Here is a 27,717-nt window from a genome sequence, read left to right on the forward strand (position 1 = left end):
CAGGCTGGTCTTGAACTCCTGACCTCAGGTGATCCACCCGCCTCGGCCTCCCAAAGTGTTGGAATTACTGGCGTGAGCCACTGCACAAGGCCTCACATCTTTGTTTTACCACCATGTTTTTTATTTTATTTTATTGTATATATGTTATGTATATTATGTTATTTTGTTATGTTATTGATGGAGTTTCTTTCTCGTTGCCCAGGCTGGAGTGCAGTGGCACAATCTCAACTCTCTGCAACCTCTGCCTCCCGGGTTCAAGTGATTCTCCTGCCTCAACCTCCTGAGTAGCTGGGATTACAGGCGCCCGCCACCACACCCAGCTAATTTTTTTTTTGAGACAGAGTCTCGCTCTGTCGCCCAGGCTGGAGTGCAGTGGCGTGATCTCGGCTCACTGCAAGCTCTGCCTCCCAGGTTCATGCCATTCTCCTGCCTCAACCTCCCTAGTAGCTGGGACTACAGGCACCCGCCACCACGTCCGGCTAATTTTTTTGTATTTTTAGTAGAGATGGGGTTTCACCATGTTAGCCAGTATGATCTTGATCTCCTGACCCCGTGGTCCGCCTGCCTCGGACTCCCAAAGTGCTAGGATTACAGGTGTGAGCCACTGCACGTGGCTTTTTTTTTTTTTTTTTTTTGAGATGGAGTCTGGCTTTGTCACCCAGGGTGGAGTACAGTGGTGCCATCTTAGCTCACTGCAGCCTTCACCTCTCAGCTTCAAGCAGTTCTCTGCCTCAGCCTCCTGAGTAACTGGGATTACAGGGACCTGCCACCATGCCTGGCTAATTTTTTTTTATTTTTTTATTTTTAGTAGAGACAGGGTTTTACCATCTTGGCCAGGCTGGTCTTTTTTTTTTTTTTTTTTTTTTTTTTTTTTTTTTTGAGACGGAGTCTCGCTCTGTTGCCCAGGCTGGAGTGCAGTGGCCTGATCTCAGCTCACTGCAAGCTCCGCCTCCCGGGTTCATGCCATTCTCCTGCCTCAGCCTCCTGAGTAGCTGGGACTACAGGCGTCCGCCACCTCGCCCGGCTAGTTTTTTGTATTTTTTTTTTTTTAGTAGAGACGGGGTTTCACCATGTTAGCCAGGATGGTCTCGATCTCCTGACCTCGTGATCCACCCATCTCGGCCTCCCAAAGTGCTGGGATTACAGGCTTGAGCCACCGCGCCCGGCCGGCCAGGCTGGTCTTAAACTCCTGACTTCGTGATCCACCCACCTCAGCCTCCCAAAGTGCTGAGATTACAGGTGTGAGCCACCGTGCCTGGCCAATTTTTTTTTTTTTTTTTTTTGAGACAGAGTCTTGCTCCGTTGCCCAGGTTGGAGTGCAGTTGTGCAATCTCAGCTCACTGCAACCTCCGCCTCCTGGGTTTAAGCAATTCTCCTGCCTCAGCCTCCTGAGTAGCTGGGACTATAGGCACGTGCCACCACACTCGGCTAATTTTTTGTGTTTTTAGTAGAGACGGGGTTTCACCATGTTGGCCAGCCTGGTCTCGATCTCCTGACCTCGTGATCCACCTGCCTCAGCCTCCCAAAGTGCTGAGATTACAGGCATGAGCCACCATGCCTGGCCAATTGTTTGTATTTTTAATAGAGACAGGGCTTCACCATGTTGTCCAGGCTGGTCTCGAACTCTTAACCTCAAGTGATCCACCTGCCTTGGCTTCCCAAAGTGCTGGGATTACAGGTGTGAGCCACCATGTGCAGCTACCACTGTGTTTAGATTCACCTCTTTGTGAACTTTATAAATACTGTGTGTATTCTTTTGTGTTTGGATTTTTTCATTCGAATACCTTCTCAGATCTATACATGCTGTGGCATATAACTTGCTCATTTTCATTGCTGTTCAGTTTTCTACAATTTATTCTACGCCTGGACACTTGTGTGATTTTCATTTTGGAGTTCTTTCAAATGATGTGGCTGTAAACATCTTTATAAATGTAATTTTGCTGGATGCGGTGACTCCCACCTATAATCCTAGCACTTTGGGAGGCTGAGGCAGGCAGATCAAGACCAGCCTGGCCAACATGGCGAAACCCTGTCTCTACTAAAAATACAAAAAATTAGCCGGGCATGGTGACAGGTGCCTGTAATCCCAGCTACTCGAGAGGCTGAGGCAGGAGAATCACTTGAACCCAGGAGGAGGTAGGGGTTCCAGTGAGCCAAGGTCACACCATTGCACTCCAGCCTGAGTGACAGAGCGAGACCCTACCTCAAAAAAAAAAAAAAAAAAAAAAAAGTGTTCCAGCTCTTGATCTGGGCTGACTTGAACCCCTTTCTTCACAGACTTCCACCGCTGCCAGAAGGCAATGACCACTAAAGGAGGCAATGTCTCTGTGTGCGAATGGTACCAGCGTGTGTACCAGTCCCTCTGCCCCACATCCTGGGTATGTGCCTCCTACCAGGGCCCTTGGGATGCTGGGGTGGGGTGTTTGCAGAGGGGAGCATGGTGGCTTGGTGGGAGCTCATCTGTGAGGGGCAGAGGGAGGACAGGGCTCCACACTGTCCCAGGACTCAATGCCTTTCCTCCCTCCTAGAATTGCCTCCCTTTCTCCTTCTGTTGATGCCTCTCAACCAGTCAGGGCTCTCAGCTGAGGTGACCAGGGCATCTTGCTAGATGTAGCTCACTCATGCACTCTCCAAATACACACTCAGCACTGGGTTCCCATCCCTGTATAGCTCACAATTCTGTGCAGTCCTGTCCTTTTTTATTATGAGCATTTTCTTTTTCTTTCTTTTTTTTTTTTTTTAAGACAGTCTTGCTCTGTTACCAGGCTGGAGTGCAGTGGCGCGATCTTGGCTCACTGCAACCTCCGCCTCCCAGGTTCAAGCGATTCCCCTGCCTCAGCCTCCCAAGTAGCTGGGACTACAGGTGTGCACCACCACGCCCAGCTAGTTTTTTGTATTTTAATAGAGATGGGGTTTCACCATGTCAGCCAGAATGGTCTCGATCTCCTGACTTCATGATCCACCCGCCTCGGCCTCCCACAGTGCCAGGATTATAGGTGTGAGCCACCACGCCCGGCCCTATTATGAACATTTTCAAAGTAGAGAGAAGAATTCATTGACCCCAAATACATCCGTCACCCAAAGTGAATAGTTATCAAGATTTATCCACAGTTTCTTCATCTACCCTTTTTCTTTTTCTTCTTTCCTTTGCTGAAGTATTCTAAAGCAAGTCCCAGACACATCATTTAACCCCTGCCTACTTCAGTGTAGACTTCTAAATAATGACACAGTAAGAGAGTCCCTTCAGCCCTGATCTGAGCAAATCTGTTGTCAATATTTAATAGCTCTTTGCTATGCCCCTGCCCTTTGTTTAAAAAGCAAAAACAAAAACAAGTTTTTATTTTTTTATTTTTTTTATTTTTTTTTTTTTTTTGAGACGGAGTCTTGCTCTGTCACCCAGGCTGGAGTGCAGTGGCCGGATCTCAGCTCACTGCAAGCTCCGCCTCCCGGGTTTACGCCATTCTCCTGCCTCAGCCTCCCGAGTAGCTGGGACTACAGGCGCCCGCCACCTCGCCCGGCTATTTTTTTGTATTTTTTAGTAGAGACGGGGTTTCACCGTGTTAGCCGGGATCGTCTCTCGATCTCCTGACCTCGTGATCCGCCCGTCTCGGCCTCCCAAAGTGCTGGGATTACAGGCTTGAGCCACTGCGCCCCGCCAACAAGTTTTTAAAGACAGGGTCTCACGATGTTGCCTCGGCAGGACTCGAACTCCTGGGCTCAAGTGTTCCTCCTGCCTCAGCCTCCTGAGTAGCTGGGACTATAGGCATGTGCCACTGTGCCTGCCTCTCTCTGTGTCTCTCTCTCTCTCTCTCTCTCTCTCTCTCTCTCTCTCTCTCTCTCTCCCCCCCCCCTCCCTCTCTCTCTTCCTCTCTCTCCCTCTCTCCCTCTGCCTCCCTCCTTCTCTCCCTCTGTCCTTCTCTCCCTCTCTCCCTGTCTCCCTCTCCCTCTCCCACTCTTTCTCTCTTTCTTTCTTTTCTTTTCTTTCTTGAGTCTCACGCTGTTGCCCAGTCTGGAGTGCAGTAGCATGATCTCGGCTCACTGTAACCTCTGCCTCCTGGGTTCAAGTAATTCTCCTGCCTCAGCCTCCTGAATAGCTGGGACTACAGGCATGAGCCACCACACCTGGCCCAATTTTTGTATTTTTTTGTAGAAATGGGGTTTCGCCATGTTGCCCAGACTGGTCTCGAACTCCTGAGCTCAAAGCAGTCTGCCTGCCTCAGCCTCCCAAAGTGCTGGGATTATAGGCGTGAGCTACCACACCCAGCTGAATCTTTCAAAATAAAAAAAAATTACCCTTCTTTAACTTGGCAATTCCACATCTAGGCATGCTACAAAAATCTTCATGTACAAAGATGCCCATTGCAGAGCTGTTTGTAATGGGGAATATTTGGAAATAACCCAACTTAAAACATTTATCTTGATAGTCTTTATGGAGACTGTGGTGATCTACGTGCTGGCACACGGAAAGAATGCTAAGACACAGGAAAAGCAAGTTGCAGAACAATCTATATAGTAGGAGTCAATTTGCAAGGATGGAGTTTTTATGGTGTGGTGTGTGTATGTAAATAAAGTAGGCATACACTGATGGCACTTATTATGGGCCAGCTATGTTGTTAGCACTTTGTTTTTTTTTGTTTTTTTGAGATGGAGTCTTGCTGCTCTGTCTCCCAGGCTGGAGTGCAGTGGTGCAATCTCAGCTCACTGCAACCTCCGCCTCCCGGGTTCAGGCAATTATCCTGCCTCAGCCTCCCGAGTATCTGGGATTACAGGCGCCTGCCACCACGCCCAGCTGATTTTTGTATTTTTAGTGGAGACAGAGTTTCACCATGTTGGCCAGGCTGGTCTCAAACTCCTGACCTCAGGTGATCCACCTGCTTCGGCCTTCCAAAGTGCTGGGATTACAGGCGTGAGCCACTGTGCCCGGCCATGTTAGCACTTTACATCACATGAGGTCAACATGCTAAAACAACCGTATGAGGTAGGTACTATTGTTAGTATCCTCATTTTACGGAATTGGAAACTGAGGCCCAGAAAGGTTGAGTAACTTGCCCAAGGTCACACAGCTCGGAAGTGATGGAGCAGGGATTCAGATTCAGTCTCTCCATTGTCCATGCTTTCATCCACTGTTCCTTTCACCAGTGGTCCTCACCCTTTTTGGCACCAGGGACGGGTTTCATGGAAGACAGTTTTTCCACAGACAGGGTTGGGGATGGTGTAAGGATGAGTCCAGCATATTACATGTATTGTCCACTTTATTCCTACTATTATTACAATATATAATAAAATAATTATACAACTCACCATACTGTAGAATCAGTGGGAGCCCTGAGCTTGTTTTCCTCCAACGAGATGGTCCCATCTAGGGGTGACGGGAGACAGTAACAGATCATCAGGCATTAGATTCTCATAAGGAGCGCACCGCCTAGATCCCTGGCATGCGCAGTTCACAATAGGGTTCGCACTCCTGTGAGAATCTAATGCCGCCGCTGATCTGACAGGAGGTGGAACTCGGGCAGTAATTTGAGCCTTAGGGAGTGCTTGTAAATATAGTTGAAGCTTCTCTCGCTCACCTGCCGCTCACTTCCAGTTGTGCGGCCCAGTTCCTAACAGGCCACAGACCAGTACCTGGTTGGGGCTCAGGGACCCCTGCCTTATAGCATAAAATGTGAGCACGTATGTATATAAAAACGTTTATGCTTGTAACTGCCTGTGAGGCCCACAGAGTAGAGTGTTACTTTCAGGGAGTGTTAATTTGACATAGGCCTTATATGGGCCTTTTCATCTTTTTTTTATTTTTATTTTTATTTTTGTTTTTAGAGAGACAATCTTGCTCTGTCACTCAGGCTGGAGGGCAGTGTGCAATGGTAGCATCATAGCTCACTGCAGCCTCGAACTCCTGGGTTCAGGCAGTTCTCCCACCTCAGCCTCCCTAGTCACTGGGACTACAGGTGCATGCCACCATGCCTGGCTAAGTTTTGTATCTTTTGTAGAGACAGGGTTTTGCCACGTTCACCAGGCTGGTCTCAAACTCCTGGGCTCAAGCGATCCTTCCACTTCCACCTCCCAAAGTGCTGGGATTATAGGCACGAGCCACCATGCCCCGCTTGTTTTTTGTTTTTTGTAGAGATGGGGGTCTTGCTGTGTTGTCCAGGTTGGTCTCAAACTCCTGAGCTCAAGCAGTCCTCCTACATTGGCCCCGCAAAGTGCTGGGATGACAGGCGTGAGTCCTGAGTCACCACACCCAGCCTCTATCATCATTTATACTAAGCATTGCCTGTGGTCAGTGGTGGGATTGCACTGTGTATTCCGTTTGGCACCTTTTTTGCACTTGACTGTATATCTTGAAGATCCATCCATTCATGCCAGAACATAAATCAGCCTCGTTTTGTTTTTTCACAGCTGCCTGCTATTCCATCTCCCCTATTTGGACAAACAGCATAGTGTTGACATGAGGTTTTCAAAGCAGGGCCCACCCTTGGAGCTCTGTACAGTGACAGATCTCCTCATCGACAGCTCTGCAGTGGGCCTGGGGTTTTCCTGCTGCCCGTTACTCTCCTCCCAGCACGTCAGCTTGTTCAGAACAGTGATTTCTGTCTTTTGGGGTCACTGCTGATTCCCCGGCCCCTGGAATAGAGGTTGGCACACAGCAGGTACCTGTGGATATTGGTTGAACAAACAGGTGGGCAAAGTGAGGAAGATAAGAAGTCCCCCCATGCGGTTTCCCTACCGCGGTGGGAATAACACTGTCTTTCCACAGGTCACAGACTGGGACGAGCAACGGGCTGAAGGCACATTTCCCGGGAAGATCTGAACTGGCTGTACCTCCCTGTCCTCTGTCCTTCTCCCAGGATGGTGAAGGGGGACCTAGTACCTAGTGATCCCCACTCCGGGATCCTAAATCGTGACTTACCTGCTAATAAAAACTCGTTGGAAAAGTGAGACCATGCGTGTGAATGAGCTAGGCAGTGGCAAGAAGCTGGGCTGGAATCAGTGCCCTGACCAGGGAGGGGCTTCAGTGAGTATTTTTTCTGTTTTGTGTTTATTTTTTTAATTTAATTTAATTGTTTTATTTTGTTTTTGTTTTTTTATGATAGAATCTCATTCTGTCACACAGGCTGGAGTGCAATGGCATGACCTCTGCTCACTGCAACCTCCACCTCCGGCGTTCAAGCGACTCTCCTGCCTCAGCCTCCCAACTAGCTGGGTCTACAGGCACACTCCACCACGCCCGGCTAATTTTTGTATTTTTAGTAGAGATGGGGTTTCACCATGTTGGCCAGGCTGGTCTCAAACTCCTGACTTCAGGTGATCCACCTGCCTCAGCCTCCCAAAGTGCTGGGATTACAGGCGTGAGCCACCGCGCCCAGCATTTTTTAACTTAATTTTATTGAACCTTGACTACCCTCTCTGTGCCAGTCAATGAGTCAAATAGTTGATTATACAGAATAACCTAAGTACCTATGTGTGCAACCACCCTACATAATTTTAAAGCAAATCCTGGAGATTATATTTTATCCAGAAATAAGAAACTATATGTATCTCTTGGAGATACCATTTATTTATTTTTTTTTTTTGAGACTGAGTCGCAATCTGTTGCCCAGGCTAGAGTGCAGTGGTGTCATCTCAGCTCTCTGCAACCTCTGCCTTCTGGGTTCAAACTATTCTCCTGCCTCGAGATACCTATTTTTTTTTAACATAATTATTTACACCTAAGAAATTAGTTCTTAATGGCCAGGTGCGGTGGCTCACGCCTATAATCCCAGCACTTTGGGAGGCCGAGGCGGGCGGATCACCTGAGGTCTGGAGTTCAAGACCATCCTGGGCAACACGGTGAAACCCCATCTCTACTAAAAATACAAAATTGGCCGGGCGTGGTGGCACATGCCTGTAATCCCAGCTACTTGGGAGGCTGAGGCAGGAGAATTGCTTGAACCTGGGAGGCGGAGGATGCGGTGAGCCGAGATCACGCCATTGCACTCCATCCTGGGCAACGAGTAAATCTCCGTCTCACCAAAAAAAAAAAAAGAGAAGAGTTCTTAGTATCTCATAAGCAATCTCCTGCACGATGTGTAACTTCTCCCTGTGTTGGGACCTGCTCTTTCATGCTGATCACGATGGTAGTTGGAAGTCATTTAAGTAGGCCAAACTGAAGGCCGGGCGCGGTGGCTCACACCTGTAATCCCAGCACTTTGGGAGGCCGAGGCAGGTGGATCACGAGGTCAAGAGATCCAGACCATCCTGGCCAACATGGTGAAAACCCGTCTTTACTAAAAATACAAAAATTAGCCGGGCACGGTGGCAGGCGCCTGTAGTCCCAGTTACTCGGGAGGCTGAGGCAGGGGAATGGCGTGAACCCAGGAGGCGGAGCTTGCAGTGAGCCGAGATCGCGCCACTGCACTCCAGCCTGGGCGACAGAGCGAGACTCTGTCTCAAAAAAAAAAAAAGGCCAAATTGAGAGCTGTTCTTCATGGTGCCCCCAAAAGAATTGCCACATAATAACAGCCCAGAATATCCCCAACAGACGTGTCAACAGGGACCTAGCCAGCATGACCAGCTGGAACATTCTTGTGGCTGAACTGGTGTGTCCTAAAAAACCTTTCAAATGACTGGGGCGCAGTGGCTCACACCTGTAACCCTAGCACTTTGGGAGGCCCAGGCAAGTGGGTCACGAGGTCAGGAATTCAAAACCAGCCTGGCCAAGCTGGTGAAACGCATCTCTTCTAAAAATACAAAAATAAAAATACAAATACAAAAATTGGCCAGGTGTGGTGGTGCACGCCTGTAATCCCAGCTACTAGGGAGCTGAGGCAGGACAATCACTTGAACCTGGGAGGTGGAGGTTGCAGTGAGCTGAGATTACACCACTGCACTCCAATCTGGGCGACAGAGTGAGACTCCATCCCAAAAAACAAAAAGAAACTTCAAATGGTGACAAACTTGTCTGGTGCATTCACATGAGCAGAGATGATTCTTGTATGGAGAGAAATGGCCCCAGAGATAGATCTTGTGAAATAGCTGCTCATGAGGAAAAGTGGCTGACGGGGCTGGGCACGGTGGTTCATGCCTATAATGCCAGCACTTTGGGAGACCGAGGCGGCCAGATAACCTGAGGTTGGGAGTTCGAGACCAGCCTGACCAACATGGAGAAACCCTGTCTCTACTAAAAATACAAAATTAGCCAGGCGTGGTGGTGCATGCCTGTAAGCCCAGCTGCTCTGGATGCTAAGGCAGGAGAATCGCTTGAACCCAGAAGGCGGAGGTTGCTGTGACCCGAGATTGCGCCATTGCACTCCAGCCTGGGCAACGAGCGAAACTCTGTCTCAAAAAAAAAAAAAAAAGCGGCTGTAAACAGGATCTTAGTGCATACACAGGGAGCTTGAGGGATCGTGGGAGGAGGTTATGACGTGGGTTGGAAGTAGCAAAGAACTTAAACACCATGAAAAAAAAATTTTTTTTTGAGACGGAGTCTTGCTCTGTTGTCCAGACTGGAGTGCAGTGGTGTGATCTCTGCTCACTGCAACCTCCACCTCCCGGTTCAAGCAATTCCACCTCAGCCTCCCAAGAAGCTGGGATTACAGGTGCCTGCCACCACACCCAGCTAAAATTTTTTTTGTATTTTTAGTAGAGGTTTAGAGAGTAGTTTTAAGGCCGGGCGCAGTGGCTCAAGCCTGTAATCCCAGCACTTTGGGAGGCCGAGACGGGCGGATCATGAGGTCAGGAGATCGAGACCATCCTGGCTAATACGGTGAAACCCCGTCTCTACTAAAAAATACAAAAAACTAGCCGGGCGAAGTGGCGGGTGCCTGTAGTCCCAGCTACTCGGGAGGCTGAGGCAGGAGAATGGCGTGAACCCGGGAGGAGGAGCTTGCAGTGAGCTGAGATCCGGCCACTGCACTCCAGCCTGGGTGACAGAGCAAGACTCCGTCTCAAAAAAAAAAAAAAAAAAATAATAATAATAATAATAATAATTTGGTTATGATATGTCTGGTGACGGATATCTTTGATTTAACCTATTTGAAGATTGTTGAGCTTCTTGGCTCTATAGATTGATGTTTTTTTCATCAAATTTTGGGAGTTTCAGCCATTCTTTTTTCACATATTATTTTTTACTCCCTCTCCTGCTGGGACTCCCATTGTTTGATGATGTCTCATAGGTCTCTGAAGCTCTGTTCATTTATCTTCATTCATTTTTCTTTCTGTTCCTTAGACTTGATCATCTCAACTGATCTGTTCTCACATTCACTGATCTTTTCTTCTGCCTACTCAAATCTGTTGTTGAACCCTCTATTGATTTTTTCTTTTTTTTTTTTTTTTTTTTTTTTTTGAGACAGTCTCACTCTGTTGCCCAGGCTGGAGTGCAGTGGCGTGATCTTGGCTCACTGCAAGCTCCGCCTCCCAGGTTCAAGCGATTCTCCTGCCTCAGCCTCCCTAGTAGCTGGGACTATAGGCATGCGCCACCATGCCTGGCTAATTTTTTGTATTTTTAGTAGAGACGGGGTTTCACTATGTTGGCCAGATGGTCTCGGTCTCTTGACCTTGTGATCCGCCCACCTCGGCCTCCCAAAGTGCTGGGATTACAAGTGTGAACCACCATGCCTGGCTGTTTTTTTTTTTTGGAGGGGGGCACGGGGACAGAGTCTGACTCTGTCGCCCAAGCTGGAGTGCAGTGGCGTGATCTTGGCTCACCACAACCTCCACCTCCCAGGTTCAAGTGATTGTCGCCTCAGCCTCCCAAGTAGCTGGGACTACAGGCACATGCCACCATGCCCGGTTAATTTTGTTTATTTTTAGTAGAGACAGGGTTTCACTGTGTTAGCCAGGATGGCCTCAATCTCATGACCTCGTGATCTGCCCACCTCAGCCTCCCAAAGTGCTGGGATTATAGGTGTGAGCCACTGCGCCCGGCCCATTTGAGTATTTTCATTTTAGTTACTGTAATTTTCAAGTTCCAAATTTCTGTTTAGTTCTTTTTAAATAATTTCTGCTTTTAGGCCAGGCATGGTGGCTTACACCTGTAATCCCAGCACTTTGGGAGGCCAAAGTGGGAGGTTCACTTGAAGTCAGGAGTTTGAGACTAGCCTGGCCAACACTCCGTCTCAAAAAAAAAAAAAAAAAAAAGACGGTATTCTTTAGCATGTGTTCAGCTAATGATTGGACAAAGATTTCCTTAGCCTCCAAGAACCAATAATCTCCTAGCCTTTGCTGAGGCATGGTGGGCCATGCAATTGAGCCAGGCAGTTGACAACTCTGCCATCGTCATGACTTCTCCCAGGAAGGCACACATCCTCAAGGTCAGCCCAATGTAAGAAGACTGGGTTCTCATCTCTGGTCTTTCTTGAGCCTGCATATACTCCTGGGCATGCACACAACCCTATGCATGCATGTAACCTTCTAGATTTCCAAGAATATTTTGGAGTTTTTCAAAGCCTTCTCATTCCCCAGCTTTATCTTTTAAACTTTTTCATTAGCCTATTATTGGCCTCAACTGTTATTCATTGCTTAGGCAGCTGCCTAGTTGAGCAATTGCATACAATTGTGTTTCACAAATGCCCCTGGGGAAATAATTCTGACGATGTATGAGCTCTAAGGTCAAATATAGACAATATTGCAAGCAGGGGCTTCCAAGGAACCACAAGACGAATCAAATAATTCTGACTTTCTGGGAGTCAGGCTTTTAAGGAGTTTCATCCTCTTCTGCTCCATTTGGTATATGCCAGGCTGCTAGTTTCCACTGAGAATGCCGGCACTTAATATTCAAGGCTACCATGGAGCTGGAGTGGGGAAATGGAACTAGGGCAATTAAAAATGTCACGAAGTACAAAAATTAGCTGGGCGTGGTGGCGGGTGCCTGTAATCCCAGCTACTTGGGAGGCTGAGGCAGGAGAATCGCTTGAACCTGGGAGGCGGAGGTTGCAGTGAGCTGAGATCACGCCACTGCATTCCAGCCTGGGCGACAGTGAGACTGTATCTCAAGAAAGCAAAAATAAAAATAAATTTTTAAAATATCATAAAGTTCACTGCTCCAGGATTCAGCTGCTTTTTCTTTTTTTTTTTTTTTTTTTTTTTTTTGAGACGGAGTCTCACTCTGTCACCCAGGCTGGAGTGCAGTGGCCAGATCTCAGCTCACTGCAAGCTCCGCCTCCCAGGTTTACGCCATTCTCCTGGCTCAGCCTCCCAAGTAGCTGGGACTACAGGTGCCTGCCACCTCGCCCGGCTAGTTTTTTGTATTTTTTAGTAGAGACGGGGTTTCACCACGTTAGCCAGGATGGTCTCGATCTCCTGACCTCATGATCCGCCCGTCTCGGCCTCCCAAAGTGCTGGGATTACAGGCTTGAGCCACCGCGCCCGGCCAGCTGCTTTTCTTGAATAAACACTTTTCAGATTTTTGTTGTTGTTGAGACAGAGTCTCTGTCACCCAGGTTGGAGTGCAACCATGGCACGACCTTGGCTCATCGCAACCTCTGCCTCCCAGGTTCAAGCGATTCTCCTGCCTCAGCCTCCTTGACTAGCTGGGATTACGGGCACCTGCCACCACACCCCCTCCTTGAGTAGCTGGGATTACGGGCACCTGCCACCACACCCGGCTAATTTTGTATTTTTAGTAGAGATGGGGTTTCACCATGTTGGTCAGCCTGACCTCAGGTGATCCCCCCACCTCAGCCTCCCAAAGTGCTGGGATTATAGGCGTGAGCCACCGCGCCCGGCCAAAACAAATATTTTAAAATCTCAAGTGAGTTGACTAAAACCAAATTAACGATTTTAATCGGAAAATATCTCATGTATCTAATTACCAAACCAGTGCGTTGATGATGGGATTTTCAATGTCATTTGTTTGCCAAATTCGGAGGCACCGCAGTGGGGAACCACGGCTCCAACAGCAGAGGCAATACACGGCCTGGCCTTGGGGCTGAGAAGTTCTGGGGATGGTGTCCCCATCCCCAGATGGGGACCCGGGCCCGGGCCACCATTTTTGCCTGTGGAGCCAGCCCTGCGCCACAAGGGGGCGGCATCAGAGAGACCATGGCCTCTTGGGAGCCAGCTGCGGGGCATGGCCGTGGGCAGCATCGCCCCTTGGGGACATGCGCTGGCTCAGTCCCCACCGCTGCCGGGAAGCAGTCTGATGACACCCATTTCGTAGGTGGGCAAATCCACAAGCCAAGTCGCACCGGCCAGAAGAGGCGGAATCGGGATTCGAACCTAGGTTTCTCATTCTGCAGCCTGAAGAAATACATGTCTGCTTGGTCCGTGTGTGTTGGGGGGCGACAGGGACTTTTCTTCAATCAAGCCCAGTGTGCCCCTCTTACTTTCTAGCACGTTCTTCTTCCCGCTCTTTGTACTCATCTCAGACTCCCCTCACACATCTATCCTGGGTGCCATCCTTTCCCTCAGCCCACTGCCCATGTAATCAGCCTCCTAAGCACCCCTTCCACCTGTCCCCTCATCTCCCCACTGCTCTGTCTTGGTGCAGCCCTGGCCTCGGCAGGGGTCCCTGCCTGGGCCTCCCCACGGGCTCCCGGCTTCACAGAGGAGCAGCCACCTGCCCAAGGTCACACAGCAGAAGAGGCACTTTTGGGATTCAGGACCCATCTGTGGGTCTGAAGTGGATTTTTTGTTTGTTTTTGGAGACAGGGCCTGGCTCTGTCACTCAAGCTGGAGTGCAATGGCATGATCTTGGCTCACTACAACCTCTGTCCCCCAGGTTCAAGCCATCCTCCCACCTCAGCCTCCCAAGTAGCTGGGACCACAGGCATGAGTCTGGCTGATTATTTTTGTATTTTTTTTTTTTTGAAACGGGGTTTCACCGTGTTATCCAGTCTGGTCTCAAACTACTGAGCTCAAGCGATCCACTTACCTCAGTTTCCCAAAGTGCTGGGATTACAGGCCTGAGCTACCACGCCCTCCCCTGATTTGGATCTTTTTTTTTTTTTTTGAGATGGAGTCTCTGTCGCCCAGGCTGGAGTGCAGTGACGCGATCTCGGCTCACTTTAAGCTCCGCCTCCCGGGTTCACGTCATTCTCCTGCCTCAGCCTCCCGAGTAGCTGGGACTACAGGCGCCCGCCACACGCCCGGCTAATTTTTTTTGTATTTTTAGTAGAGACGGGGTTTCACCGTGTTAGCCAGGATGGTCTCGATCTCCTGACCTCGTGATCCGCCCGTCTCGGCCTCCCAAAGTGCTGGGATTACAGGCGTGAGCCACCGCGTCCGGCCTTGGATCTTGCTCCTACTTCCAGGAAGGCCCATGTCCTAGCAAGAGAGATGCCAGGTGGTGCACGCACCCCTCCACCCCCAACTCCACCACCAATGGAGCCTGGGACCCAGAGGCCATGGGTCCTACACAATCTGGAATTTCAAGTCTATAAATCATGGGGGTGGCAGGGAGCCCATAGAAGCTGTTCACCCATCCTGGTCTGCCGGCTCGGCCTCTTGTCCACCCCCTGCCGTGCCCCAAAACACACATACACACCCTCCCTCCTTCCTGGGAGACGGGCCCAAGGAGGGGCCTGGGCATATATAGGAGCCACAGTGGGTGGAGATGGCCAGAGAGGCTGCAGACAGAGAAGGTGAGGAGGGGACTCTGGAAGTCTGGGTGTGGCATAGGGGGTCTGAGGCTCAGGAAGAGGCAGTGCCAAGTTCGGGCCAGTGACTGCCCCACCGGAGCCTGGGTGTCCTCTTCTGCAAAATGCCTCCCCGCCAGGGCTGTGGGCACATCGGTATCAGCCTGGGCCCTGCAGAGAGCTGGAGCAACCCCTCGCAGCTGGGGTGTGGCTCAGAGATGGGGGGTCCGGCTGGCCCTTTACACTCCTGGCCTCATCCTTGCTCATGTGTCCCAGGATGATGGCGTCTGCAGCAGCAGCAGAGGCTGAGAAGGGATCTCCAGTTGTGGTGGGCCTGCTAGTTGTGGGCAACATCATTATTCTGGTGAGACTCGCCCCAGTGCTGGGAGCCGAGTGGTTGTGTGGTGGGGAGAGGGCAGTCCTGAGCTCGGGGTGGGGGATGAGGGTCCAGAATTGTCTCTTGGGCAGACTCAGTGATCAGCACAGCCTGGGTTTAAATCCCAGCTCTGCCTCTCCCCAGCTCTGTGACCTTAGCAAGCGACTGTCCCTCTCTGTGCCTTCTTTCCTCATCTATAGATTGTGTCCTCATTGCATGAGCTGTTGTCATGTGGATTAATCCATGTATGGTCCTCAGCTCAGAGAAAGTGCCCGACCAATGCTGGCTATCACCATCAGCATCACTATGTATAAAGTGACCGCCTGGTGCACAGGAGGCCACAAGAAGGAAAAACAAGTGTCTTTCAATTAACGTTGGGTTTTGGTTTTCTGTTTTTTCGTTTTGTTTTGTTTTGTTTTGTTGAGACGGAGTCTCACTCTGTCACCCAGACTGGAGTGCAGTGGCCCATCTCAGCTAACTGCAACCTCCAACTCCCGGGCTCAAGTGATTATCCTGCCTCAGCCTCCAGAGTAGCTGGGATTACAGATGCACACCACCACACCTGGCTAGTTTTGTTTTTTTTTAGACGGAGTCTCCCTCTGTCACCCAGGCTGAAGTGCAGTGGCGAGATCTCAGCTCACTGCATCCTCCACCTCCTGGGCTCAAGCAATTCTCCTGCCTCAGCCTCCCGAGCAGCTGGGATTACAGGCACACACCACCACACCCGGCTACTTTTGTATTTTTAGTAGAGGCAGGGTTTCTACTGTTGGCCAGGCTGGTCTTGAACTCCTGACCTGAGATGATCTGCCCACATCAGCCTCCCAAAGTGTTGGGATTACAGGTGTTAGCCACCGCGCCTGGCCTTGTGTTTGTTTTAGAGACAGGGTCTCGCTCTGTTGACCAGGCTGCAGTGCAGTGGTGTGATCCTATCTCACTGCAGCCTGCAACTCCTGGGCTGAACTGATCCTCCCGCCTTAGCCTCCCAACTAGCTGGGACTACAGGTGCACATCACCACATCTGGCTAATTTTTTTATTTTTTGTAGAGACAGGGTCTCACTATTGCCCAGGCTGGTCTCAAACTCCTGGACTTAAGCAATCCTCTTGCCTCGGCCTCCCACAGTGCTGGGATTGCAGGTGTGAGCCACCTTGCCTGGCCCATTTGTAATTTTTATGGCCATGGCTATGTTCCCCTCCTCGGGGAAAAACAGCACCGTCAAGGGAGGGCAGGTGAACGAACCATCTCCTCTGTGCCAGTCCACTGCTCCAGCCTTTCCACGTGGCATCCCCTTTCATCCCCGAAGCAACTGGCAGCTGGGGCGTGAGGGTTGGTTGTCTGGCTGGGTCTCTTCTCTCCTGGCCTCTGCTCACCCTCATCGCTGCTCATAGAGGGCGAGGTCTTTGCCCACTTTACTGTGAGGGCAGTGGGGGCTCCGAATGGGGAAGGAACTTGCTGGTGGAGATGCCTGGTGCCAGGGCTGCTGGCCCCGAGCAGACCTTCCTAACCTGCCGCTCTGTCCAGCTGTCAGGCCTGGCCCTGTTTGCCGAGACCGTATGGGTGACAGCCGACCAGTACCACATATACCCACTGATGGGAGTCTCAGGCAAGGATGACGTCTTCGCTGGCGCCTGGATCGCCATCTTCTGCGGCTTCTCCTTCTTTGTGGTAGCCAGTTTTGGTGTGGGCGCCGCGCTCTGCTGCCGCCGGTCCATGGTCCTCACGGTGAGGCCCCGGGGGTGGGAGGATGGGGACATTGAAAACGGAGTTCAGCATCACTGAGTCATAGTAGCAGGTGCCGCCCCAGCCACTAGTGTGAGTTCCCCACAGTGTCACAGTCAGGGATCCCAGGCATCATCTCACTCAGTCTTCCCACAGCCCAGTAACCCAGGCTCTGCAGTTACCCCCATTTAATGAAGAAAACAGGCAGAGACAGGGGAGTGGGGCTCTGCACAGTGGGAGGACTTGAGTAGCAGGGCTGGGAATTTTTTTTTTGGTAAAGATGGCGGGGGGTGGCGTCTCACTATGTTGCCCAGGCTGGTCTCGAACTCCTGGCTCAAATGATTCTCCTGCCTTGGCCTCCCAAAATGCTGGGATTACAGGCTTGAGCACCTCCACCTGCACCCAGTGCAGGACTAGAATTTGAACCCCTGCTAGCTGCTCTCCAGAGTCTGTGCTCATGAACTCTGCCAATAATAGCACAGCTACCATTTAATAATGGTTTACTACATGCCACGAGCTGTTCTAAATGGTTTACTGGATTCGTTCATTTATTCCTCATAGTCCACCAAGAGGTACCATCATCATCATGACCCTATTTGACAGAGATTGAAACTGAGGCTCAGAGAAGTGAAGTCACTTACCCAGGGTCACACATTGAGACAGAGGCAGAGTCAGTTTCAACCTGAGCAGACGAGCTCTTGAGCCTGTGCTCTTAATCTCTGCCCACAACAATAACCCACACTTCCCAAGTATCTCTCATGCACCTGACACTAGGGTAAGCAGTTTAGAAAATGAACTTCGTGGCCAGGTGCAGTGGCTCATGCCTGTAATCCCAGCACTCTGGCAGGCGGAGGCGGACAGATCACTTGAGGTCAGGAGTCCGAGACCAGACTGGCCAACATGGCGAAATCCCATCTCTAAAAAAAAAAAAAAAAAAAAAAAAAAAAATTAGCCAGACGTGATAGCAGGCACCTGTAATCCCCGCTACTCAAGAGGCTGGGGCAGAAGAATCACTAGAACCTGGGAGGCAGAGGTTGCAGTGAGCCAAGATCACGCCATTGCATTCCAGCCTGTATGACAGAGTGAGACTCCGTCTCAAAAAAAAAAGGAAAGAAAATGAGCTTCCTCAATCTTCCCAGAAGCCCTTCACAGTTAGTGCTTTTCAACCCATTTACCAGATGAGGAAACTGAGGCTGAAAGAGGCCAACACCCTCTCCCAGGTGACCAGGAGACCTGGGATTCCAATCCAGGCCCCAGTGACACAGAGACAGCACTGTGCTTCCTCGACAGCCAAGGGTTTTCCAGATTCCCAGGAGCAGCCACTTATTTGATGAACAAATGCTTATGAGCAGGAGCTACGTGCTGAGCCCTGCGCTGGGCACTGGGGCTCTGTGCTGAGTGAAACATAAAAGCCCTTGACCCAGGGGAGTGGTGCTCAGAGGAGGAAGACAGTGAACAGGAGGGGAGGTCAGGAGCCGAGGAGGGCGAGGGAAGACCTCACTGCCAGGGAAAGCAAAGACCTAGAGACACTGGGGGTGAGGCATGTGTGTAACTGGAGCAAGAGCCTTCCAGGTGGAGGTGGCAGCAAGGGCAAAGGCTCTGAGGCCAGAGCGGGCCAGGAGTCCAAAGCAGCTGGAGCTGAGTGAGGAGGAGGTTGGGGGGTGAGAGGACATGAGGCAGACAGGTGGGGAGGAGAACAGTGAGGAGTGGGGATGGGAAAGAAGCGGGAGGGAAGGCAGGTGTTGTGGTCTTTGGCTTTATCCTGAGTAAGATGGAGCCATGGACTCCTTCCCTCCCTCCCTTCCTTCCTTCCTTCCTTCCTTCATTTTTCTAGACAGGCAGGTATGGTGGACTTTGGCTTTATCCTGGGTACGATGGAGCCATGGACTTCCTTCCCTTCCTCCTTTCCCTCCTTTCCCTTCCTTCCTTCCTCCCTTTCCTCCCTCCCTCCTTCTTTCCCTCCCTCCTTCTTTCCCTCCTTCCTTTGTTTTTCTAGACAGGGTCTCACTCTGTTGCCCAGGCTGGAGTGCAGTGGCACAATCATAACTCTTTGCTGCCTTGAACTCTCGGGCTCAAATGATCCTCCCACCTCAGCCTCCCAATGAGCTGGGACTACAAGTGTGCACCACTACGTGCAGCTAATTTTTGTATTTTTTGTAGAGATGGAGTCTCACTATGTTGCCCAGGCTGGTCTCGAACTCCTGGCCTCAAGTGAGCCTCTCACCTCAGCCTCCCAAAGTGCTGGAATTACAGGCATGAGCCACCACACCTGCCCTCTTATTTTCTTATCCTGTATTTAATTTTCGGGCATAACAATTTAACCAAAGCCCTAAAAATTCACCCAACTAGTTTTAAAAAGTGTGTCTATGTCTGTTTCCGCTATTAGTTTGTCATTAACTAAGACATTTTTTCCCAAAATTTCTTTCTTCTTTTTTTTTTTTTTTTTTTTTTTTTTTGAGACGGAGTCTTGCTCAGTCTCCCAGGCTGGAGTGCAGTGGCATGATCTTGGCCCCCCGCAAGCTCTGCCTCCGGGGTTCACGCCAGTCTCCTGCCTCAGCCTCCTGAGTAGCTGGGACTACAGGCGCCCACCACCACGTCCCGCTAATTTTTTTTTTTTTTTTTTTTTTGTATTTTTAGTAGAGAGGGGGTTTCACCATGTTAGCCAGGATGGTCTCGATCTCCTGACCTCGTGATCCACCCGCCTCGGCCTCCCAAAGTGCTGGGATTACAGGCGTGCGCCACGGCGCCCGACCTTTTTTTGTTTATTTTGAGATGGAGTCTCGTTCTTTCGCCCAGGCTGGAGTGCAATGGTGCGATCTCGGCTCACTGCAACCTCCACCTCCCGGGTTCAAGCAATTCTTCTGTCTCAGCCTCTGAGTAGCTGGGATTACAGGTGTGAGCCACCATACCTGGCTAATTTTTCTGTTTTTAGTACAGATGGGGTTTCACCATGTTGGTCAGGCTCGTCTTGAACTCCTGACCTCGTAATCTGCCTGCCTTGGCCTCCCAAAGTGCTGAGATTACAGGCGTGAGCCATGGCGACTGCCTTTTTTTGTTTGTTTTTTCGAGACAGAGTCTTGCTCTGTCGCCTAGGATAGAGTGCAGTGGCGCGATCTTGGCTCACTGCAAGCTCCGCCTCCTGGGTTCAGGCCATTCTCCCGCCTCAGCCTCCTGAGTAGCTGGGACTACAGGCGCCCGCCACCACGCTTGGCTAATTTTTTGTATTTTTAGTAGAGACGGAGTTTCACCGTGTTAGCCAGGATGGTCTCGATCTGACCTCGTGATCCGCCCGCCTCGGTCTCCCAAAGTGCTGGGATTACAGGCATGAGCCACTGTGCCTGGCCCCCACCTCCCCCACCTTTTTTTTTTTCCAAATTTCTTATGGGAAATTTCTAACGTAGATTAAAGTAGAGTCCGTGGTATTTGAGCTCTGCATACCTCTCACTTGATTTCAACAACATTAGCTGCAGACTGCCCAGCATTGTCTCCTCTATCCCCATTCTCCCACACTTTTTCTTCTGGGTATTTTGAAGCACATTCTAGAAGCCAAGTCGCTTACCTGGATAAGCTCCAGTAAATACTGGAGCACACATTTCTCTGACTGACAAGCACATTGTTTTAAAGCAGTCAGGCGAATGTGCAGTGTCATCTATCTCCCAGCAGCGGAGCTCACAAATCCACACACAACCTCCTGTTGCTTTATAGGTGAAGATGCCAGGTGAGGACAAGAAAAGAATTTGCATTAAACATCAACTATCAAGCTTTTTTTTTCTCCTGCCCTCCATGCCGTTGGCACAACCCACCAAATTCACCCAAATTCTTTTATATCATCCAATACCCAGTCTGTGACAAATCTCTCTGATTATCTGAGAACATCGTTTTATGTTTGTTTTGTTTTAAGAGACAGGGTCTCACACTGTTGCCTGGGCTGGAGTGCAGTGGCATGATTTCGGCTCATTGCAACCTCCACCTCCTGGGTTCAAGTTATTCTCCTATCTCAGCCTCCCGAGTAGCTGGGATTACAGGCACCCATCTCCGTGCCCAGCTAATTTTTGTATTTTTGCATTTTTAGTAGATGGGGCTTCACCCTATTGGTCAGGCTGGTCTCAAACTCCTGACCTCAGGAGATCCACCCGCCTCAACCTCCCAAAGTGCTGGGATTACAGGCATGAGCCACAGCACCCACACTTGTTTGTTTTGTTTTAAGAGGCAGGGTTTTGCTCTGTCACCCAGGCTGGAATGCAGTGGTGTGATCATAGCTCACTGCGGCCTCCAACTACTGGGCTCAAACGATCCTCCAACCTCAGCCTCCCAAGTAGCTAGGACTAACACTACCACTAGTAGTAACCATGCTTAACTAATTTTATTTTTTGTAGCGACAGGGTCTCACTGTGTTGCCCAGGCTGATCTTGAACTCCAGGGTTCAAGCAATCCTCCCACCTCGGCCTCCCAAAGTGCTGGGATTACAGGCATGAGCCACTGCATCTGGCACAGAATGTCTTTATTTATTTATTTATATTATTATTTTTTGAGACAGAGTTTCACTCTTATTGCCTAGGCTGGAGTATAATGGTACAATCTGGGCTCACTGCAACCTCTGCCCCACGGGTTCAAGCAATTCTCATGCTTCAGCCTCCCGAGTAGCTGGGATTACAGGCATGCGCCACCACACCCGGCTAATTTTGTATTTTTAGTAGAGATGGGGTTTCTCCATGTTGCTCAGGCTGGTCTTGAACTCCCAACCTTCGGTGATCCACCTGCCTTGGCCTCCCAAAGTGCTGGGATTACAAGCACGAGCCACTGTGCCTGGCCCCAAATGTCTTTGTTTTTTAATTTTCTTTTCTTTAGCTTTTTTTTTTTTTTTTGCTGTCATCTATTTATCCCAGATATTTTTCTCTTTTTATAGTAGACATTTATTTAGTGATTCTAAGTCAATACTTAACTTTGGCAAATATGTTACTTTTTAAATTTCATTTTCCCTTGACATTTTATTATAAAATATTTCTGGCTGGGTGCGGTGGCTCACTCCTATAATCCCGCACTTTGGGAGGCTGAGGAAGGAGGATCACTTGAGCTCAGGAGTCTGAGACCAGCCTGGGCAACGTAGCAAGACCCTATCTCTACAGAAAATTTAAAAATTAGCCAGACATGGTGGCATGTGCCTGTAGTCCCAGATACTTAGAAGGCTGAGGCAAGAGGATCACCTGAACCTGGGAGGCAGAGGCTGCAATGAGCTATGATCCTGCCACTGCAGACTAGCCTAGGCGACAGAGGGAGACCCTATGTCAAAAAATATATATATATATATATATATATATATATATATATATATATATAATTTTTTTTTTTTGAGATGGAGTCTCCCTCTGTTGCCCAGGCGATCGTGCAGTGGCACGATCTCAGCTCACTGCAACCTCCACCTCCCAGGTTCAAGCAGTTATCCTTCCTTAGCCTCCTGAGTAGCTGGGATTACAAGCATCATCAGGCTAGAGCACAACGGCGCAATCTCAGCTACCTGCAACCTCCGCCTCCCGGGTTCAGGCGATTCTCCTGTCTCAGTCTCCCAAATAGCTGGGACCACAGGCCCGTGCCACCATTCCCAGCTAATTTTTGTATTTTTAATAGAGACGGGGTTTTGCCATGTTGGCCCAGCTGGTCTCAAACTCTTGACCTCAAGTGATCCACCCACCTCAGCCTCCCAAAGTGCTGGGATTACAGGCGTGAGCCACAAATGCCCAGCCCTAATTTTTGTATGTTTACTAGAGAAGGGGTTTCACCATATTGGCCAGGCTGGTCTCGAACTCCTGACCTCAGGTGATCGACCCCTTGGCCTCCCAAAGTGCTGGGATTACACGCGTGAGCCACCACGCCCGGCCTGTCTCAAAAATAAATTAATTAAATTAAATATTTCAAAATACAGAAAAGTTGGAAGACTTGTACAGCGAACGCCTGAATACCCACCACATATTATGGATGCTACTAGTCACACTGCCCCAGACTTTTTAAAAACTTGCATTTCCGCAATGATGCGTCCCTGATGGGGTGTGGCTTCACGGGCTCTGCCCGACGGGCCGTCCTCCCTCTGTCTCCCCAGTACCTGGTGCTCATGCTCATCGTCTACATCTTCGAGTGCGCTTCCTGCATCACGTCCTACACCCACCGTGACTACGTGAGCCCGGCGAGGCCTGGGGAGGGGCCTGACCTGCATGGGAGGGGCGAGGGTCCCGGTGCGGCGGGGCGGAGGTTGTCCCGTCTCCCCACCCAGCCCTGCCGACCCCTGCTCTTCCCTGTTCTCCGCAGATGGTGTCCAGCCCATCCCTGATCACCAAGCAGATGTTGACCTTCTACAGTGCTGACACCCACCAGGGCCAGGAGCTGACCCGCCTCTGGGACCGCGTCATGATTGAGGTGGGCAGGGTGGCCCGGGTGCCAGGAGGGCCCGGGGCTCCGTCCACAGAGGCCGATAGAGCGCCCGATGTGCCCTCTTGTAGAGGAGTGAGTGCCTTAAAGACATCCACTCATGAGATCTCCAGGAGAGCAGGGCTGCGGATGAGTAAACCCTTCTGCAGATGAGTAAACAAGCCCAGAAAGGGAAAGTCCCTTGCCCGAGGCCATGCAGTCCATAGGTGGTGGGAGCTGGGATTGGAACCCAGCAGCCTAGCTCCTGACCCCCTGCTCTTAGCCTACACATACTACCTCAACAGAAATGTTGATAATAATAACAATAGTAACAGCACTATTCACTGAGCACTAACTTGGGTTTAACACAGTTCAAAGGACTTGTATTTTTATATTTTGAGATAGGGTCTTGCTCTGTTGCCCAGGCTGGAGTGATCATAGCTCACTGCAACCTCCAACTCCTGGGCTCAAGTGATCCTCCTGCCTCAGCCTCCCAAGTAGCTGGGAATACAGGTGCACCCCACCACGCCCGGCTAAATTTTTTAAATTATTTTTTGTGGAGATGGGGTCTTGCTCTATTGCAGAGGCTGGTCTCGAACTCCTGGGCTCAGGATTGGAGCGATTCTCCCACCTCCGCCTCTCAAAGTGCTGAGATTACAGGCATGAGCCCCAAGTGCCTGGCCTCAAAGCACTTTTAAAGCTTTTTTAATCCTCACGACCACCCCATAAGGGAGATCAGCCTTTTAGTGATGAGGAGACCAAAGCAAGAGGTTGAATATCTTGCATGAGGTCACACAGCTGGTAGGTCACAGAACTGGAAGGATTCAAACTCAGACTTCCAGGTTTGAAGAGATACACTCTTCACCAAATCCAGCATGATATTGCATCGGAAGAGGAAGAAATTGGCTGGGCGCAGTGGCTCACGCCTATAATCCCAACACTTTGGGAGGCTGAGATGGGCAGGTCACTTGAGTTCAGGGGTTCGAGACCATCCTGGCCAACATGGTGAAACCCTGTCTCCACAAAAAATACAAAAATTAGCCAGGCGTGGTGGTGTGTGCCTGTGATTCCAGCTACTTGGGAGGCTGAGGCAGGAGAATCGCTTGAACCCAGGAGGCAGAGGTTGCAGTGAGCCAAGATGGCGCCACTGCACTCCAGCCTGGGCAACAGAGGGAGACTCCATCTCAACAGAAAAAAAAGGAAGAAATTGACGACTCAAGGAAAACTGAGGTGTCAATGTGGCCCAAGTCCTCTAGCTAGCCAGGATTTGAACCCATGTTTGAAGGGTGCCCAAGCCTATGTTTTCCTCATTCAGGAGCCACAAATTAAATACCTGGATTCCTTACCAAGGCCAGGAAAAGCCAGAAATCTGCCCTTTTTGTGTTATTTTTTCAGCACATTTTATTTTATTTTATTTTATTTTTTGAGATGGAGTTTCATACTTGATTCCCAGGCTGGAGTGCAGTGGCACAATCTCGGCTCACTGCAATCGCCACCTCCCGGGTTCAAGCGATTCTCCTGCCTCAGCCTCCCAAGTAGCTGGGAGTACAGGGGCCCACCACCACACCTGGCTAATTTTGTATTTTTAGTAGAGATGGGGTTTCATCATGTTGGTCAGGCTGGCCTCGAACCCCTGACCTCAGGTGATCCACCCACCTTGGCCTCCCAAAGAGCTGGGATTACAGGCGTGAGACACCATGCCTGGTAAAAATATTTTAAAATAAGTCAGAGGTACGGGTTTGATCCAAATCCCCCATCAGCCTCCTGGTCCCGGGACAAATATCGTCTGCTCCGTGCTCACACACAGACACCCACCAGACACACTCGCTTGGAGGCCCAGGACATGGGGAAGTTGGGTCCAGCTGTGTCAAAGGCCAACCCGGCCCCTCCTTGCTGTGTGACCTCAGGCAAGCGACTATCCTCTCTGAGCCCGAGCCCGCCTGACCCCCTGCTCTTCTCTCCAGCAAGAGTGCTGTGGCACATCTGGTCCCATGGACTGGGTGAACTTCACGTCAGCCTTCCGGGAGGCCACTCCGGAGGTGGTGTTCCCCTGGCCCCCACTGTGCTGTCGCCGGACGGGAAACTTCATCCCCCTCAACAAGGAGGGCTGCCGCCTGGGGCACATGGACTACGTGTTCACCAAGGTGTGGCCCTCTGCCCTGCTGCATCTGTCCGTCCATCTGTCTGTCTTCCTCTGGTCTCTGCTCCCTCTCTGATTCTCTTTCTCCCTCCCTGTGTCTGTCCATCTAGCTTTTTCTCTCTCCTCTTCCCCGCTCTGATTTTCTTGTTTTCTTTTTCTTTCTTTTCTTTTTTTCCGAGACCGAGTCCCGCTCTGTCACCCAGGCTGGAGTATAGTGGCACGATAGCTCACTGCAGCGTCTGCCTCCCAGGTTCAAGGGATTCTCCCACCTCAGCTTCCAGAGCAGCTGGGATTACAGGCGCGCACCACCCTCTTGGCTAATTTTTGTATTTTTAGTAAAGACGGGGTTTGATCATGTTGGCCAGGCTGGTCTCGAACTCCTGAGGTCAAGTGATCCACCCGCTTTGGCCTCCCAAAGTGCTCAGATTACAGGCATGAGCCACAGCGCTGGGTCCCCTCTCTGATTTTCTCGTGCTCTCCCAACTCTCTCTCAAGTCAGCAGGATGCACCCAGGGTCTGTCTGATCCAGACCTGGCACCTGCAACTTTACTCATGTTGTCCAAGAATAAGAGCAACAATAGGGCGGGGCGCGATGGCTCACACCTGTAATCCCAGCACTTTGGGAGGCCGAGGAGGGCGGATCACTTGAGGTCAGGGGTTCAAGACCAGCCTGACCAACATAGCAAAAATCCGTCTCTACTAAAAATGCAAAAACTAGCCCAGAGCAGTAGCACATGCCTGTAATCCCAACTACTCGGGAGGCTGAGGTAGGAGAATCACTTGAACCCTGGAGGTGAAGGTTGCAGTCAGATGAGATTGTGCCACTGCACCCCAGCCTGGGCGACAGAGCGAAACTCCGTCTCAAACAAAACAAAACAAAGCAAAACATCAAACAAAACAATAGAGCTAGGCACAGTGGCTCAAGCCTGTAATCCCAGTACTTTGGGAGGCCGAGGCAGGAGGATCACTTGAGGTCAGGAGCTCAAGACCAGCCTGGGCAACATATTAAGACCCCGTCTCTATAAAAAAGTACAGAAAATTAACCAGGCATGGTGGTGTGTGCCTATAATCCCAGCTACTGGGGAGGCTAAGGCAGGAGGATCGTTTGAGTCTAGGAGGTCAAGGCTGCAGTGAGCTGTGATGGTGCCACTGCACTCTAGCCTAGGCAAGAGACTTAATAAAAGGCAAGAGACTTAAAAAAAAAAAAAAAAAAAAAAAAAAAAACAAGGCTGGGCGCGCATGATGGCTCATGCCTGTAATTTTACCCAGCACTTTGGGAGGCCAAGATGGGCGGATCATGAGATCAGGAATTCAAGACCAGCCTGGCCAACATGGTGAAACCCCGTCTCTACTAAAAATACAAAAATTAGCCGGGCGTAGTGGTGCGCGCCTGTAATCCCAGCTACTCAGGAGGCTGAGGCAGGAGAATCGCTTGAACGCGGGAGGCAAAGGTTGCAGTGAGCCGAGATCACACCACTGCACACTGCAGCCTGGGCTACAGAGCGAGACTCTGTCTCCAAAAAAAAAAAAAAAAAAAAGCCAGCCGTAAAAGCAAAATCACCCTCAGACCGTCATAGCCATCAGCAGGGCAGCACCTACTTTGCAGGGCCTGGGTTCAACATCAGCTCCCTTGGGCCCCAAAACCACCCGAGGAGGTGGACAGTGCCATGGTCTCCACTGCACAGGTGAGAAAACCAAGGCTCAGGAAAGGCGGTGACTTTCCCAAGGGCTCACAGTGACTCTCGCCTTCAGCAGCCACCCTCATGGGCGTCTTCTCAAACCTCCCCCATCCCCCCGCCCAGGGCTGCTTTGAGCACATCGGCCATGCCATCGACAGCTACACGTGGGGCATCTCGTGGTTTGGGTTTGCCATCCTGATGTGGACGGTGAGAGGCGGGGAGCCCACAGGCTGGGTGGGCTGGGGGTGGGGGGGGTGGAGTGCCCTCATCTCTCTGCCTCCTCGCCAGCTCCCAGTCATGCTGATCGCCATGTATTTCTACACCACGCTCTGAGGGACAAGACGGGAAGGCAACATACACACCCCGGCCTCCTCTACATCCTCCTCCTGCTTCCTCCGCTGGGGCCTGGATGGTTGCCTCATGTCTGCCCTCCCAACCTCCCTAGCCCTTACCTCCTTCCACTTCCAATATCTTTTTCCAGGTTCCTGTGCCTCGGGTGTGCCCTGAAACCCCAGGGCTTGTGTGCACGTATCTTTAGCCTTGACCTCACTCCACTTGGCTGGTTCTTGCCCAACTTTCAAGGGACCTCTCCATGATCCCATCTCACATTCACAGACACCTCTCCTGTAGCTCTCTGAGCTCCTCCTTCATGGCAGGCGTCGCCATTCTTGCTGAACAGTTTGTGATTGCCGTTTGAGCTCTGGAAGCCTTGATTGCCATGAGAGTTCTGTCACGGTCACTTTACTGTCCCCATCATCACCCAGCATGGGGCTGAGCACATACTAGATAGTCAATAAATAAATAAATAAATAAATTAATTAATAATGAATGAATGAGTTTGTTCTTTTTC

The 27,717-nt window shown here is 50.5% G+C and overlaps 3 protein-coding genes across 10 annotated transcripts in view; 2 read left to right on the forward strand and 1 right to left on the reverse strand.

Annotated features, from left to right (window-relative positions):
* Positions 1-8,035, forward strand: part of LOC126941943 (cytochrome c oxidase subunit 6B1) — a 60,823-nt gene extending 52,788 nt beyond the window's left edge. For all 8 annotated transcript variants that reach the window (XM_050768852.1, XM_050768855.1, XM_050768851.1 and 5 more), the window contains 2 exons: positions 2,278-2,378; positions 6,758-8,035. In XM_050768852.1, the coding sequence (XP_050624809.1) occupies positions 2,278-2,378; positions 6,758-6,811 (155 nt within the window). In that variant the 3' untranslated portion in view covers positions 6,812-8,035. The remainder of the gene's footprint in view (positions 1-2,277; positions 2,379-6,757) is intronic.
* Positions 1-27,717, reverse strand: part of ATP4A (ATPase H+/K+ transporting subunit alpha) — a 186,682-nt gene that overhangs the window by 103,766 nt on the left and 55,199 nt on the right. The gene's annotated exons all lie outside the window — the stretch shown is intronic.
* On the forward strand, positions 14,836-27,478 carry UPK1A (uroplakin 1A). Its single transcript, XM_050768810.1, has 7 exons — positions 14,836-14,919; positions 16,452-16,652; positions 22,744-22,818; positions 22,950-23,057; positions 25,013-25,192; positions 26,991-27,074; positions 27,156-27,478. Exons 1-7 carry the CDS (start codon positions 14,836-14,838, stop codon positions 27,198-27,200), a joined length of 777 nt encoding a protein of 258 aa, XP_050624767.1. The 3' UTR covers positions 27,201-27,478.

Source organism: Macaca thibetana, chromosome 19 (assembly GCF_024542745.1).
Source record: "Macaca thibetana thibetana isolate TM-01 chromosome 19, ASM2454274v1, whole genome shotgun sequence".
Classification (NCBI taxonomy): Eukaryota; Metazoa; Chordata; class Mammalia; order Primates; family Cercopithecidae; genus Macaca; species Macaca thibetana.

What these genes read in the sequence shown, in the direction of transcription:
- UPK1A (XM_050768810.1), top strand. Translation starts at nt 14,836, where the DNA reads ATGGCGTCTGCAGCAGCAGCAGAGGCTGAGAAGGGATCTCCAGTTGTG. An exon ending in GGGACCGCGTCATGATTGAG is followed by an intron (nt 23,058 to 25,012) that starts GTGGGCAGGGTG and finishes TCTTCTCTCCAG; the next exon opens with CAAGAGTGCTGTGGCACATC. An exon ending in TGGACTACGTGTTCACCAAG is followed by an intron (nt 25,193 to 26,990) that starts GTGTGGCCCTCT and finishes CCCCCCGCCCAG; the next exon opens with GGCTGCTTTGAGCACATCGG.